General features: G+C 35.4%; 1 protein-coding gene across 1 annotated transcript in view; it reads left to right on the top strand.

Moving 5' to 3' along the window:
• Nucleotides 1-4107: 4107 nt before the first annotated feature.
• The window catches only part of LOC132550454 (pyrokinin-1 receptor-like), a 33367-nt gene continuing 21304 nt past the window's right edge, over nucleotides 4108-16170 (top strand). The window contains exon 1 of the mRNA XM_060214522.1: nucleotides 4108-4357. Within this exon, the coding sequence (XP_060070505.1) occupies nucleotides 4108-4357 (250 nt within the window). The remainder of the gene's footprint in view (nucleotides 4358-16170) is intronic.

The following is a 16170-nucleotide window of genomic DNA, read 5'->3' as shown; positions in this document are numbered from 1 at the left end:
TACTTGAATACCATGTCATATTAATACATCTTGTGTGCGATATGAAGCTGGAGGTATTTGATGCTCGTAATTTGCCTGTTGGTTTCGTTGTTGTATACCTTCTTCTCATTTGAGAACGTGACAATTTTTTTCGGATTGACAAAGGTCTACATGGCGAGTGTCGTTGATGAAGCAGAAGACGCTTACTCGTCTTGAACATCCGATCTTATTCTCCTTGTGGTTTTTCAGGAGTCAGTGATGCTGAAGAAAATATAGTCTATATTTCTTAACTGCAGCGTATACTACACTGTAGGAGAGTTCGTATGTATTAATATTCCTCTAACAAAAAAATCCTTTATTTATAAACACATTTAAGAGGAATTAGTGAAGAACGTGATGTAAATAGCCTGTCTTATACCAGACAAATATTACATGTAATTGCGGGTATTAGCAACGTCTGGGACAAGAATGTCAAGAAAAGGACATCGATCACAAATAGACAAGGAAAGGCTTTGGACTTTGTATTATTATCCATAAAGATATTTCATTTGGCCAAGAGCCTAACGGCTAAAGCAGCAAAGCCTATGAAGAAGACATATGTAAGTTTAGACGTAATAGCTACCTGAATCTCCTTGGAATGGGATATTTCTATTTACCAGTTTACCGTTATTTTATGTTAGTGGGTTAAAAATCCTGGCGATAGAGCTACCGCATGGGTTGTTGACCAACAAATCGTATTCCAAAAGGCAATGTCATGAAAACAATCTCGTCCTATAGATAATTGATCATTGGAAACTGCCAGAGAAGATCACAGACCTATCGATTGTAGCCGTGACTAATATCACTTTAGACTAAATAACAGTTATACATATTTAGTGCTAATCAATTCAGTATAAAGGTTGATCACTTGGTTCTGAAATGATGATAACAAAGTAGAATCGGATTATTTTTTCGACGTCTTCTATTTAAGGGACGATAGAGATACCAAAAGGAATATAAGGAGCTTCAGTGTTGTTCATTTTTTACTTTCACCTTTGTCTTCTTATTTTATGATTTGAATTCTGCTGTTGGTGTTTCCTATGACACATACGTTCATATTGTTTTTCGTGAACACAAATCCGCTACTCGCAGAAAATAACACATTATAAAGCAAGGACGATCAAAATTTATTTCTGTTATATAGTGTCAAGATTCAAGACAATTTAGTGACTATGTTTAGGTAAGTTTAACTGAGTTGGACTGGTGCTTTGTCCATGGTCCTTTCTGCGAGAGACGAATGAATATTATATTGTCATCATATCAGGTTTTCACTGTTTATAGGTGAAGACGTACAATTTCGGAGAACCCATCTAATTTGTCAATCCTGGTTTACTGTAAATATCAAACAGGTACTCTCTCAGAATAAGATAGGATTAACAAGGTCAAAAAGTCTTTTTTTTTATTTTTTTTTTCTGTAACTGGTTTACCATTTCGTCACACTATTTTCGACCGTAGTGTACATAGGATTATAGCAAAGCCGAAAAATTTGTTTGATTTCTTACCATCTCGGACGGTACGTAAGTCAATACTAGTACGCTCCACACTAGTCATTTGTCTGATGAAGGTGACCATGTAGTCATCGAAAAATCACACTCTAATCTTCTACTGGTTGTGTTATGAAAACTACTATTCTAGATACGCATGTTAATAACAGTTAGATACATTAAAACAAAAACAAAAATGAAAAAATGCACCATACTTCCAACGTCCATAGGAATGTTTTTCCAGTTTCTAGACTTTTACCATATCATCTGGGAAGCACAATACTTCTGTTCTGTTGTAAGCATATCTCTGTTTGTATGACCAAAGTGGACATCACATTATTTATAAATTTCATATCAAGTAGTTAAATCCTTCTTTTTTCATCTTGGTCTGACAAAAACATGCCAGCTACATGAAGCAGGTGTTCATATATACTTGTAATCCACTAACTGCATTTAGTTAAATACGTCATCTCTTAATTTGATAGCTAACTGGAGAAGACTGGAGAGCTCTGATTTTTCAGACATTCATTACTTATTTTCTCATGTGTTATGGAGATATATTGTTGAGAAAATTCTGAAATCAATAAACACTGATAATTTATATTTTACAATACAGTCACTACGCCGGATAGTTTGTATCTTCAGTCTTGGCTGATCTGATATAATATTAAAAAGTAAAAGAATGTATGTATATTACTAACGATAGCCTATTCCATATATATTGTTATGGTGATCATCGTTGCCTTTAAAACTTAAATAGAAAAAAAAAGAAAGTATTATATACTTGTTCTCAAAAAGGCGAGTTAGGTTTCTCGAAATGACTATTTACTTACTGTATTTTGCTGAACGTAAATTTGAACAAACCAAAAAGGAAAGTTATTTCTCCTTTTTATTATCTAGATGGTGATACATTGGTTTTAACCAAAATACTATAACTGCAGTTCCAAGAAGTTTCGAATGTTTGTGTTTTGTGCTCTTCCGTACTATGTTATTAATATAGTCATTAATCTATACTTCTCCTCACAAAACAAAATTATTAAAGCATCACACATACTCCTATAATGATACCCTTCCTTAACAACATGGATGTTGAAATGGTATGCTTTTAACATCATATGGCATAACCTACAGCTGTGAATGATTATAATAGATAGATTCATTCCTATGTGAGACCATTGACAATTAACTTAAATGGACAACACTGTCAAAGCGGCAGCGGTTGTTTATGACTGATTGGCCCGGAGTCTAGTTGAAAGTTATACAGGTCCCGGTGACAGCGAGTGTGTCGTCGTTGATACAGCACCACGCGTCTTGGACGACAGTTCATAATCAGTCCATGACGGTTGGCTTTTGGCGATGGATTTCAAAGCTATGAACAGTACTAATGGGATGTGCGAGATGGAAGACCATCGTCATAGAGAAGAGGACTGGTACATCTATTGATACGGTGTTTACAGTAATAGGCTTCACAATAACAGCAGGAGGAATCCGTAGAGAAAGTTTCCCCGGGATATATGATATTAAATGTTTTTGCAGAAATGACAAATACCAAGTATAACTACAAGAGTGTTTCATACCAGCTGTTTAAAATCATTATATGGATACCTATACCAGGCCATAATTGGCAGTTTTGATTACGGACAAATGATCACTACAGGCACGTAAGCTTGGGCGTTCTGGAACATTGGCTTTAATTGATCTCCGCAGACATTGACAACTATGCCTCAGTAATGTCGCCTAATGGGTGATAAGCAAGACACACGCTGACCAACGGTCATCTCCATCGTATGAAGAGGAGGATTTGATACGGATATATACTTTTGAAAATGCTATTAGGAAACCGATGTCTATTGAAGCTTAAAATTATATTACTAATTACCAATGTATGCGTTTCTATGTGGTAGGGCAAACATCATGGTCGTATCGATGTTATTTGACATTCTTTGGATATAAATATATACAATGTCAGTCAGCGAATAGATTACGACAGCGATTGGTATAATTGTTCTCCGAAACGTGTAACGACTGGAAGGAATTGTTGAAAAACATGATGTCATCCTAAAGTGTCCTTACTATACAGAAAAAAAAATTGAAAGCTGTAAAATGTCGTGCATTGGAGTGATTACGCCTGCAAATGTTGTGCCAAGAAATTGGATTATTCACAAATGAAAGAATTGGAAAAGTATTTCAAAAGTTTCAGCGAAAAAAAAAATAGCTGGGTGTAATTTTCGCTCCGCATGCAACCACTCTTTCTAGAAGAAACGTTTTCAAGAAAATGAGTATCGGTTGCAATGTCTTTATGATAAATTGAAAGTTGACTATATACCATAGAATCTTAAAAGTTTTAAATTTCACTTCCGATTCTATACATCATGGACAAGCAATGGACACTTCATTTATCATTTATTGATATGTTGTTTCCTTCTTTCGACGAAATTATAATTATGTAACAAATTTGACTTAGAATGCCGACTTATCATTATAACTGAAGCAACAGAGTGATATACATGATTGTTACACCTTAAGACACATAGTTAATACTCATTACTATTTATTGTGATCCGTGTTGACCGGATACTACTCGTAGAGATTATTTCCGGCGACAATGGAGGTTAACGGTACTACCCTGAGCACGCTGGAGGAAACTGACCTGTTATTACAGCTTTTGGGCGATAAAAGAAAAGGCTTACCATCTGTGATCACACTAACTGTCGTTTACAGTATCATCTTCATCACGGGCGTCATCGGTAACGTGAGCACGTGCCTCGTGATAGCGAGAAACACGTACATGCACACTGTCACCAACTATTACCTCTTCAGTTTGGCTGTTTCCGATACTCTTACTCTCGTACTCGGTAAGTTTTCCATTCTGATTTAGCTGTTTTTACCTTTCCAAGTACTGTTTCATTCCTAATTTATCAACACCAGTATTTATTCACGAATAATGAAAATAGAATGTTAACTTTTCTCTTCGAGCATGGCGTCATTAGTCTTTAGAACAGTTACCTAATATTAATCCAAATAAAATCTTAATAGTTGCTCATTTTTTGTCAATATTGAAGTTCAAATTTTTGTCCGTCCGCCTGTGATCAATTGCTTATGATATTTTCAACAACTATATTTTAAGAATAGGGAATTCTGGAAAAAATACAAATGTCTCGGGGAGAAGATTCGCCAGATAACTTCACACATACAAGGCAATAACATTAAGGAAAGGTCACAGACACTAAATGACATAACTTTAAACATTTTTTTTTTCAACCAAAAGATTAATCAGACTTATTGACGGCTAATTTCATTACTTTTGGTTGCAACATTTTTGCACGAATTTAACAAGCAATCACATGCCTTTATAGATCAAATGACCATGTTCTGCTGTCAAAAAAAATTGTTACGAAGATCCTCTCGTATCAAGGGATAGCAATGTAGATTTTGGGACTTCATAACATATTATTTTTGACGCTTCCGGAGTGCATAGTATTATTCTTCTTGTACTTTTTTTCTGGAAACTCTGTGTAAATCTTTCTTTTGATCATATTTTCCCCTTGTTTAATTTGCAATTCATGATGCTTATCTTGACATGTCTGTATTTTCTCTATGTTTGCTGCTAGTTCCATTTTTTAGTCATATGACACAGGTTTTGAGTAATTAAGAAAAAAACCGGGAAAAAATAATTTAACAAGAGTGTCTACTATCACGAATAGCACTATCTAGGTGTTCTGTACTTTAACATTACATTTTAAAAGAAATATATATGTCCTTTTGTCCTTATACCTAATTAAATATGCAATGTTGCATGCATGTAAGATTACACGTCATTTTGTGTCATCAAAGGGATCCGAATCAGGTCAAACATTTCCATTTCGATTGCTAATTAACTGATATAGAGTCAGCAGAGACTGTCGCACAGGTATACAGTCGAGTCGATTGTGCCTGCTTGTAAATTATCTGTGGCGATGTGTGAATGGAGTGCAGAGACATAACGTCTGATCAGTCTGTGTTATTTATCCATTGATCAGAATATAGTGACAAGTGACGGCACAATTTCCATGTGGTAGTTTGATGAAATATATCGATAGATAACTAATATGTCTCTAAGAATCCAGCAGATAGCTATTCATCTCCCATACGAACACACAATGCATTTAAAACACATACATTTTACACGTATTTGGTAATGTATTTATGACTATGTGGATTTTTTTCTTTTTCACGTCTTCGCAACAGCCAGTGCAACACCGCTACCCAAACAACGCCTTCAAAGCAAATACATTTTGCATTTTATTGTGATAAATTTCCAATATTTGTTTCGTTTCTTTGCTTTTCGTTTTAGAGGGTTGTTTTTGTTTGTTTGTTTGTTTGTTTTTTTGTTTTTTTTTTTTTGTTATCTCTCATCTCTTATGCAATGACCAGTGACATAATTCCAGCACAGTTCTGTTTACATGTATCTTCCATATGAACAAAAGGCTTTTAAAACAAATACATTTTACGTATATTTGCTAAATCAGTGGTAATGTCGGTCGGGAATAAAATTGGTGACTTAAGTGGGCAGCAGACGATGGGGTCACTGACATATGCTTTTAAATTGTCAGCTTTCTCGCTGTGAAATACCATTACATGGACACGAAAATATACAATCAAAACTGCATGCATTATACTAACAACGGGCTAGTCGGGATTTTGCATCCTTTCCGATGCTGAGCGACAAACCGGTAAATATCAGTATTATTCAGGAAAACACTGAATTAATCTAACCCATCAACAACGCTAGAGTCGGTGCCCTTTCTGTTGAATGTACCCAATACTGTCTGCGATTAATCCCAGGATACTCGTCTTCTATCACTATGTCTTTTATCATCATATCTGTTGGGATAGATAAACACTGAATAAAACAAATATTACCAATGGGTCAGGAATCATTTGATGAGGTTTATGACAAATCATTAGAGAGTACATCTGAGAGAAAAGTATACACTAAATGACTGATTTCATATCGACACAAAATATGTAATTTCTTTCTCAGTTTGTAGGTCAGACTTAATTGATATTTTCGCACGTCCTGTAATTGTTATAGATTTTTCTCCATATTGTGTTATTAGCTCGAGTTTGCAGTGTAAACTGCCTGCTTTATGTACTGCGCATCATGAATGTTACACAAAGGATGTATGGAATCAGCTTTAATAAATAACTCCTAGATGTACCGTAATAGGATAAGAAATGTCACTCCATTTTATATATATATATGTATATACCGTGTAATGGGTGTCCTAGGAATCAAACTGACGCTTTGGCATATTTCAAATGCAGCGACAATACAAAAAGTGAAAAGCAGGACGAATTCTACAGTAAAGATCAATTTTGAAGCAATTATAAGTAACTAAAGGTAGATATCAAAAAGATAAATTTAAGATATATATAGTTTGAAATTTCAGATTTGAAAAAAAAAGTAAAAAGAACATTCGTTACCGCAGTTAAAAGGAAACTGCAGTCTAAATCAGTTTTAAAAAAAGAAAGGCTGAGAATATGCTTTACTTCAGAGAAAATGAAACCTTATACAATATTGTATGTTACAATTGTAATATATCATTTGTCCAGATTGTCTTTGACTTTTAATATTTTACATAAGGATTGTATTGTAATCACATTGATTTTCTTCCGTTTGTTTTCCTTCTCATTGCAAGGAATGTTATATATAGGGATTGTTCGAATAGTACAGCGCCTTTCTAATGAAATACAAACTTGTCATAACAAGTTGCATGATGTTTTACCGGTCACACTGTATGGTTATTCATATTAAGATGAATCGAGCAGGGTAAAGCAGTTTCAATCTCATATTAAGGATGTACTCTGATATGTATCACTGATAGAAAAAAGGTGAATCAATGTTTAGTCCTTGGTCACCGTTCCAGTATGATAACACTTTAAAATATCCCTTGAGTATCCTTCTTCTCCGTGGACAGTATTATCTTATAGCCGTTGTTTGATCGAGAATAATCCATCCCGAATACAACAATTGTTTGTGATATCAAACTATTATTATTATGATTCAACAAAGGATCAAGAACTCACCGACAGGTGTGTGGTATGTTACACCGATGATTACAAATTTTGTTATCGATTTATCATCTATCAATACCTTTTTGATAATGGCGCCATACTCTGTTGGTAAATTGTCATATTTTGTATCTTCCACTCACAGACCATCTTGTCAGATGTGGCATAGGCCAAATCCTTCCTCGAAAATATGCATTGAATGTTTTTTTCTATAACCATTTAGAAATAGTTGCATATATCCATCAGTTTAATTCAATACATTGCCGAGACTCGACAGTCAATTAATGTATCCTACTGAGGCGAATCAGTATCTAATATTTAAGTCTCTACGAATTCTGATTCTAACCAAACAAGTAAAGGATTTGTTAGAATGTGAAAAATTTAGAAAAAAAAATGTATCTGTCAGAAGCCACTTTGATATACATTACTTCACATTCTTCCCCTGAAATGGTTGAAATCATTGATAAATTACTTACGTATATTCTTGTGCAAGCGTCTATTGGGATGTTGGTCGACTTCAGCCAAATAATGACCATGTATGCTATGGAAGTGTCCATCAGTGACCCAATTATCCGTTAACATCCTCTTTATGTGAATTATGCTGTTGCTAGGACATTAAAACCTTCGTTAATGGGATTTTACAATGTTACACTATATGCAATTTATGCACTATGTACATTGTACGTACGACTTATGCATATCATGTAAATGATTGAAAAAAATGATTGATTTTGAGTTTTTTTTAAAAAAGCCAAGAAACATGGGGTGATTATAGCGTAATAGGTGATATATCAAGCGCGAAAGACTGTAGGGCCGTTTACAAAAATGCCTTAGAAAACAAAGCGAAATATTCCAAACATTGTCGTCGAATTATTATGATCATGAACGGACAGCGGCAAGTTGAACTCCCACATTCAAGCACGTCTCAATGTGTACAACACATTGTTGTTATCACAGATCGCAGAAAATGTTCAAGCACTTTCGTTTCTAGTCATTGCTAGCAATTGAACGTGGCTCAACTTCTGAGCAGTTCTTGATGTTAGCATGGAACTCGCCTTCGGTTGTCAAGTTGCTGACAACAGGCCTTGCAGGCCAGCAACACAGAGATAGAAGTATGACAAAGAAAAACAATATACAAAAAATTAAATAACCGGTGTTTTACGACGAAATAGCCATGTGTCGGAATATTTTCGTTGCTATAAGTTACAACCAGATTCTGCTCTGTAGTTTGGGTGGAGTTATGGTCAATTAGCAGAATTTGGGTGGCTCCTGTTGGATTTCAATAAGGCTAAAACTCGTCATAGGTACAATAGACCTGAGTCGATACTAGATGCGAAGCTACATATACACTGAATAAATAAAATAACGTCAAGCTAATTGTCAGCATTTCAGAGTTACACTTTCAAGACACAGAATACATTCCTAAATATCCTCACGTTTGTACACTAACGTATAATTAAATTACGTGGCTTGTTATGGATTCATTATTTCTTACGAATAAATTTATATTTGTACTTTGTTATTCTCATCTAGTATCATTGGAACAGTGAATACCATCCATATCATTTTGCTTGTAATGGCAGTAAAGCTGGTAAGTATATAAACGTTTAACTGACCCATTGCTTATTACATAAACCAATATATTGGAACATTTTCTTTAGACTGTTAAAGTCAATACAAAAGCAGTTCTTATAAAACAACCAGTAGACGACTAGAATGTGACCTTTCGATGACTACACGGTCGCCTTCATCAGACAAATGGCCAGTGTGAAGCGTACTAGCACTGGCGATCGACCAGCTTTTATTTATTTTTTTTCCAATATCACAATGAACGTATCAAATTTTAACTTTTTCCTTCGTGATGGAGGAAACGAGTCATATTTTGTACTTTTACCAAATAAACTAAGTCGTAAGATGGCTGGAATTGTCATTACAGTGCTTTATGTTATGTGGTAAATAACTTAGAATTAATGTAGAAACGTTGAAATGCGTAACAAAGTATCAGCTGGCTATAACTTGTAATTACTGATGGTGATTTCTGTCTATCATTGACACTGCCCACGTTCGACCTGGGCTGCTTTCAGGAGGGCAAACCCTAATTCAACAAAGTCTTTATCATACTCAAAGGAATTGGAATGTCCATTCAACGTAACGATAAAACGGTAGTGCATATTTAATGGATGTGTTTTCGGTGATTCATAAACTGAATTTACTTCAGATGGCCTTGTTTAGGCCAGGTTTCGTCTAAGCTGTTGTTGATAAACTACTTCGAAAGAAACAACTCGATACTTAGGCATCACTTACTCCTAGCACAACACACCTTCCGGTAACTTTATGGGTGTGCCTGAATCTCAGTGTCTTGTTTCCATGCGTGTTTCGGAGATTATCGACAAGCTGTCATAGTTATCTTATTTTGAAATGGCAGTTTCATGTTTGGTCGTAAACTAGTATTTAAGATTCGATTTTTATCAGACATTTCGGTACTATGAGTATGCAAATCGTTTCAATTATATTGTAAGTGTTTCGACGTAAAACAGCATTCTAATATTTTCCTGAAAGTTGAGTCATTTTCCTTATTTCATTTTATACACCATAACACTACCGGTTTTTATCAATCCGTGCTAATTGTTTTGTTACTAAACGGAACGCGGATGCATTCTATAACCTTCGGTTTGCCTTCTCGTGCATAGTGGTATTAACACAAAAGTGACCGCGATATTGTAATTTTCCAATGGATCCTTTGGGATAGCTTTAGGGAGTGTGTTTCATTGTCTTTCTCGATATATATATATATAAATATCTAGCTTCAATAGCATCTCATAATTTCTTGATTAATTTTTACTTCTACTGCAAAGTGAGTGGCGAACAATGTTTTCACTCGAGGCATATGTATAATTTCCATCCTGACTTTGAAATTTAATTATTCCTTAGTATATGTCAGGACTTTCCTAATGTGGAAATTGGGGTTTCCTTTGATATTTTATGTTATGTATAACGACAATGGAATTGGTATTGATGTTATCGCGCTTTTTATTGTATTGTTAATAATACACACCACTCATCACTACCAGAGCAATTACAAAACTGTACTTGATGACTAGTGACCCTTAGGACTGGTCATGTATTGTTTCATACAGCTCATCTGATATTACAGTCATTTAAGACAAAATATCATTATATGGTAATTTTGTACTATTTGTCGGTTTTAATTGTTAACAGCCTCCTCTAACGAAGTTAAGCAATTAAATACCGCAGATGTCGATGGGGTCAATTTTGCGAAACTTTTACAGTGTTGTCGCTCTGCAATGAATGTCGCAGAGACGTTTACAAGGAGTCCCTTCCCCTGTTTGATCACATTGACACTTGATTGGATCACTTCTTTCCTTTACCATGCCATGCTTTACAAAGAGTCATGCTGACAATATCAAATACCATTTTGATGTCCTCTGTATGACATGGCAGCCGAATACAAAAATGCAAGGACAGCCATTAGATGCATTTATTTCATAATGTTACAAACTATATCGGTTAAGGCGGATGACATTTTGAGCAATTCAGAAATCGGCCACTTTTTTAAGTTATCTTTAGATCAGTATGTTATCAAAATTCAAAAAGCCAGGTTTCTCGTGGGGTCAAGTTTTACTGGCTAAGCAAATTCTGTTTGAATGAAAGTGGTATTTTTCTCTGCTTTATAGTTCTTACAAACATTATAAAAACTATTGTCCAAAACAGATAAAGTAGGCTAGTGCTTTTCGCAAAATAAAAAAACAACTGGCTTGTATGTTGATCCTATTTTTAACCCGGAGAATGGAGACCATTTAATTCATAAGTATTTATTATAATTAACCAACAAATGTTTCTGTGAAGTGATGGTTCATTTCTTTAAATTTGTTCAAGAGTGTTAGGAAGTCAGATGTCAAATAAATATCTACCAACTAAAAGACGGATCGCCAAATAGGTTAACATGGAGAATTAAAGATTTTAAAATGGCTATGATAGCGATCTTTTTATATGTTTTCAATTTTGTCTTTTTAATGTTGCCATCGTCACTGAATCAATTCCATAAAGAAGAGCCTTAATTTGATAATCAGATTTGTGAAGTGTATACCGGTGTCCCTATTTTATATTTTCGGAACGAATTCATCGAGTCATTTCTAACAAAATACAACATTATGTTTAATCTAAATATGATAAAGCGTATGTACGGGTTTTATTTTTTCTCTTCATTTCGATTATACACAATAAAAATATAACAATTCGGTGGTCCTCATCGTGATTCTATGGATACCTTGTTTATTGGGATAAACGTCCTTGCAATACCAAGGTCAAATGAAATCGGGTAACCGAGGGAGGAACCACGAATAAAACTCGAGGCCTAATGCGCTGGTATTGCTCACCTTGTCTTCAAAGATTTTTCATAAATGTGTTTACATCTTATATTGCTAACATTCAAAGTTGATCGCATCTTAGTTCCAAAATCCTCAAATCCACCTTTAATTGTTCAACTACAAATGTCTAACACTTTTTGAGAGGCTTCGGTTGATAAGAATTCTAATTTTTAAACTTTCCTACAAACTTCTTTAATTTTCATTTTCTCAAGCAGGAGAAGTCATTTGAGTAGTTACAAAATGTTTGACATATATGGTCTTCAACAATGACCAGTGTCATTTCTTTAGGCAAATTTTGTTGATTTAATACCAGTAAGATCAAGTATTATTTAAAGCCTTAAAAGGTGTTTGGATATTTAAACAAATCTATATCAAGTGACATTGAACAGCCATCAAAATTATTATCATTTTAAAAAAACCACTTGTATATCAAAGAAATCATAATCCAAACTCAACTTCTATAGAACTAGGCAAAATATGAACCAAAGAAAGATTTAAACGGAGACTCCTGAAAAAGTACAAGGAGAATAAAACCAGATGTTCCGGAATAAGCGTCTTCTCTCTTTCATCGAGGACACTCTTCATGTAGACTTTGATTATTCCAAGTAAGTAAGGCAATGTTCTCAATTAGAAAAAAAAACAACGGAACCAGTAGATAAGTTAACGAGCATCAAGCATGTCCAGCTTCATGTCACACAAAGAAAGAGAATATCATTGTAGCAACCATAAACTTCCCCATATTTTTAATTAACCTGCATCTATTGAACCCCGTGGTACGAGTTTGTCCGTTGGAGATGCAGAGTAATTGCTATCCAGAAATGGAAAATCCACAATAGGGAAATTGGAATTATCAAATGACTGCATCAGCCAGTTTGTAAAAATGTCTGAACATTGTATATTGATGATACGAGGGTTGATGGATAAGTTTTCAGACTTGTATGGAGGAAGTAAAGAAAGGGTATTCTTTTTCAGCTCTACTATTCACTTACTTTTGCACCCGAAGACTGGTGTCATTTGGTCAGTTTAAAGTAAACAAGGCAAGTGTCTTATACAAAATGGACAAAATCGCCGAAAGAGCAGTGATTCAATAATTGCATATGGCAGATCTAGCACCTATCCATACTGATATGGTAGTAACACAAGCTAATGATGCCCCTTTATATGCTACAGTGAAAAGGTAGGTGGCGGGATCTGAAGTCGAGTTTCAGAAGGATATCTAGCTAGTACAGTTGGGATTTCACCGGGAAAAGGTATATTCCTTTCTAATGGAAGATCTTGCAGTGAGAAAAAAAATGACTGTTGCGGAAATGCACACCAGGCGGACTTTGTCATGTACTTATCCAAACCTGTTAGAGGTAGATTCTGCTAACTTTCTTTCTCCAGAGGTTTGTGACGATGGATGAAACGTCGGTCTATCATTTCACCCCAAAGGCCAAACAACAGTCTTACCAATGAAAACACCTTGGTTCACCCCGGCAAAGACTGTTTCAACAGCTTCAAATGTTATGACCCTGGTTTTCTGGGATATTGATGGTATTGTGATGGTAAATTACCTGCAGCATAAACAATGGTACATAGCATGCATCAGTTGTAAGGCATTTCAGGAAAAATATTATACTCAATCGCAGCGGAAAACTCAGTACAAGTGTTTGTTCCACCAAGACAATGCCTCAGTTCACAAGTCTGTCATTGCCATAGCTGCCATTAACGATTGTGGCTTTGAATTAATTGAGCATACGCCTTATTTGCCTCATCTAGCTCCATTAGACTTGAAAAAGGCCATTTCCGATCCCAACTTTTGGACAGATGATGACGTCATACATGCAGTGGAGGACTTTCTGAATGGTCAAGAAAAAGACTTCTTAAAAATAAAATGAGCATTTAGGACCTTAAACATCGCTGACTGTATAGTGACTGAAAGGGATTATGTTGAAAAGTAATGCAATATGTCTGCCAAAAGTCAAAGCCCTAAATATGAGGCTCACAACTTACCAATCAGTCCATTTACCAGAGGAAAATTTTAAAAGATTATCAGAATGGAACATTTAATAAGTCGGGTGGCGCAGTGATAACGCACTCGCCTTTCACCTAGCAATCCGGGGTTCGATTCCCGGAATTGATGTGCGAGAGTATGGGTTCACCTGTCTGACCACGTGGGCTTTCCCCTGGTACTACGGGTTTCCTCCTACACTCAGACACCTCACGCTCTTCCATCTGAGCCAACAAGAGTAATTAATATAAGTTGGAAAATCTTGCTTCATAATTGTTGTTCAATAGAAAAAGTAAAAAAGTTCGCTTTTCGTTTTTCAATCTCGTGGTTTATACGCATTATCATTACAACCTACCCGATCATTTAATAGGGTTACGTCTGCTACTAGACCATCAAGTAGGCGCGTCAAGTATGAGTTTGAACACAATCGTATGTCATGATATCGTAAAATGACCACCTCAAACAAACAGGCAAACTTTAAACAGCAGTTCCAAATATGTAGCAATCCACTCCTTCAATTTTGTTAGTATAAGATATTGCGCCAGTGTTTCATTATGACAGATTACACTTACATCTAACACTCTTTTACAAACCGTTAGAGATAAAATCAAAAGAAAGCAGGGTTTCTTATTGTGAAATAAAGATTAAGAAAACCAAGTTATTGACTTTTTGATTTCATTACACATCACGTTCGCGATCATATCAAGTCAAAACTATTGCAATGCGACAAATAACTATTTTAATTGTAAAGTGCAAGGAAGGGGGCAGCAATTCGTAATGCGAACATTCAATTTCACCTTTCCTGAAACAAAATTTGAATGGCTGAAATGAGTAGTCTATAGTTATGTGAACGTCTCAGATCTTAATGATCGGAGTGAAGAGCAAAACTAACAACCTGAGAATTTTAATGAAATATTGGATAAATGGAGGAATATATCCATAACGGGAAACGGCTCAAGTCAACATTCCTCTGGTTATTAATACCACTACAGAGGTAATTACTGCAGAATTTTAGCCTTCGCTCTTTCCTAACATTAAAACAATATTAAGGATTTCATTACTCGGGTACTTCATTTTCTTGAGGTTGTTTCAAGACTGTGGTGATGAGGTGACGTGAACTTAAAGTGTACTTTGAAATGCTGTTACACATAACGAAATGTTTTATTTTATTATGCATTATCTCTCAGCATGAAAAACACTGTATTAATCCTGCTTTCCCTGCATTTTATGTTGAATCATTCTTTCCTACTTTGTTCGTACACAAACAGGTCTGGTTTTCTTCCTGTCTCCTCTGTCAGCGACACGGTTTAGTGTTTCAAACGGAGGCATCTGTCCTTGATAAATCATGTATGTAAGAACGACCTAGTTTGTTTGGTGTAAGTATAAAGTTGAGAGTATGAAATGCCATACTCTCGTGTCAAGTGTTATGACAATGTATTACTTTGGTTTTCTTCTTTACAATCCCGCAACAGCCATATCATTTGAAGACGGTGTCGACGGATTATGGGTTCACTGAAAGAAACTTCTATAGTTCTGTCGTAGTGTGCCCTTTACACGGTAGCTTGGCAATCTATCTGACTCATTATACTGACATCAGACTGACAAGTCGTTATGCATAGAGTCAAACAGAAAGCAACATGTACCGTTATAGTGACTTTACTTTGTATCTCAAAAGTCGTTTAATCGCTTCTAAAGTGCCACATAATGGCACAATCAACGATGGAACTTACCTGTTCATGATCTTAGCTGACAGAAAACGTCGACAACTAACGTTATCTATGAGAGAATTTGGTCAGATATAGCAAGCACTGTTTATCAAGTCATAAAGCATTGTTCGGATTTAAAACAGTTCCAAACGAACTTACAGAGAGACAATTTTTCAAACTTTATTTTCAACTTTTATTTTTCACCCTGGTTGGCCTGGACGGCAGCACTCGAGGGATCATACTGAAGGAGTTAATTGGAGGTTCGGGATGGACCCCATACCCTTTCATGGCCTTTCCGTGTATCAAACCAACTTTGTTACTACTACCCCGCCTGACCATTAAAAGAAATATCCTATCGAAGGATTACATTATTTTGCTGTCAACTATGCTTCTCATAAGAAAGAAGCAAATTAAACTAGAGTTTAAAAGATAAAAAACGGTCCTACTGTGATCCAACGTCTCCTTTTACGATATACAATCTCTTAATCTTACTGTCGCTTTTTCCGTCTTCGCTACAGAGTAATTTCCGA

The sequence above is a fragment of the Ylistrum balloti genome, unplaced genomic scaffold (assembly GCF_031769215.1).
Source record: "Ylistrum balloti isolate Yb309-2 unplaced genomic scaffold, AGI_CSIRO_Ybal_v1 Utg370124, whole genome shotgun sequence".
NCBI classification, from domain to species: Eukaryota; Metazoa; Mollusca; class Bivalvia; order Pectinida; family Pectinidae; genus Ylistrum; species Ylistrum balloti.
Note: the sequence above shows the minus strand (reverse complement) of the source record. Positions and strands in the feature narration are given on the sequence as shown.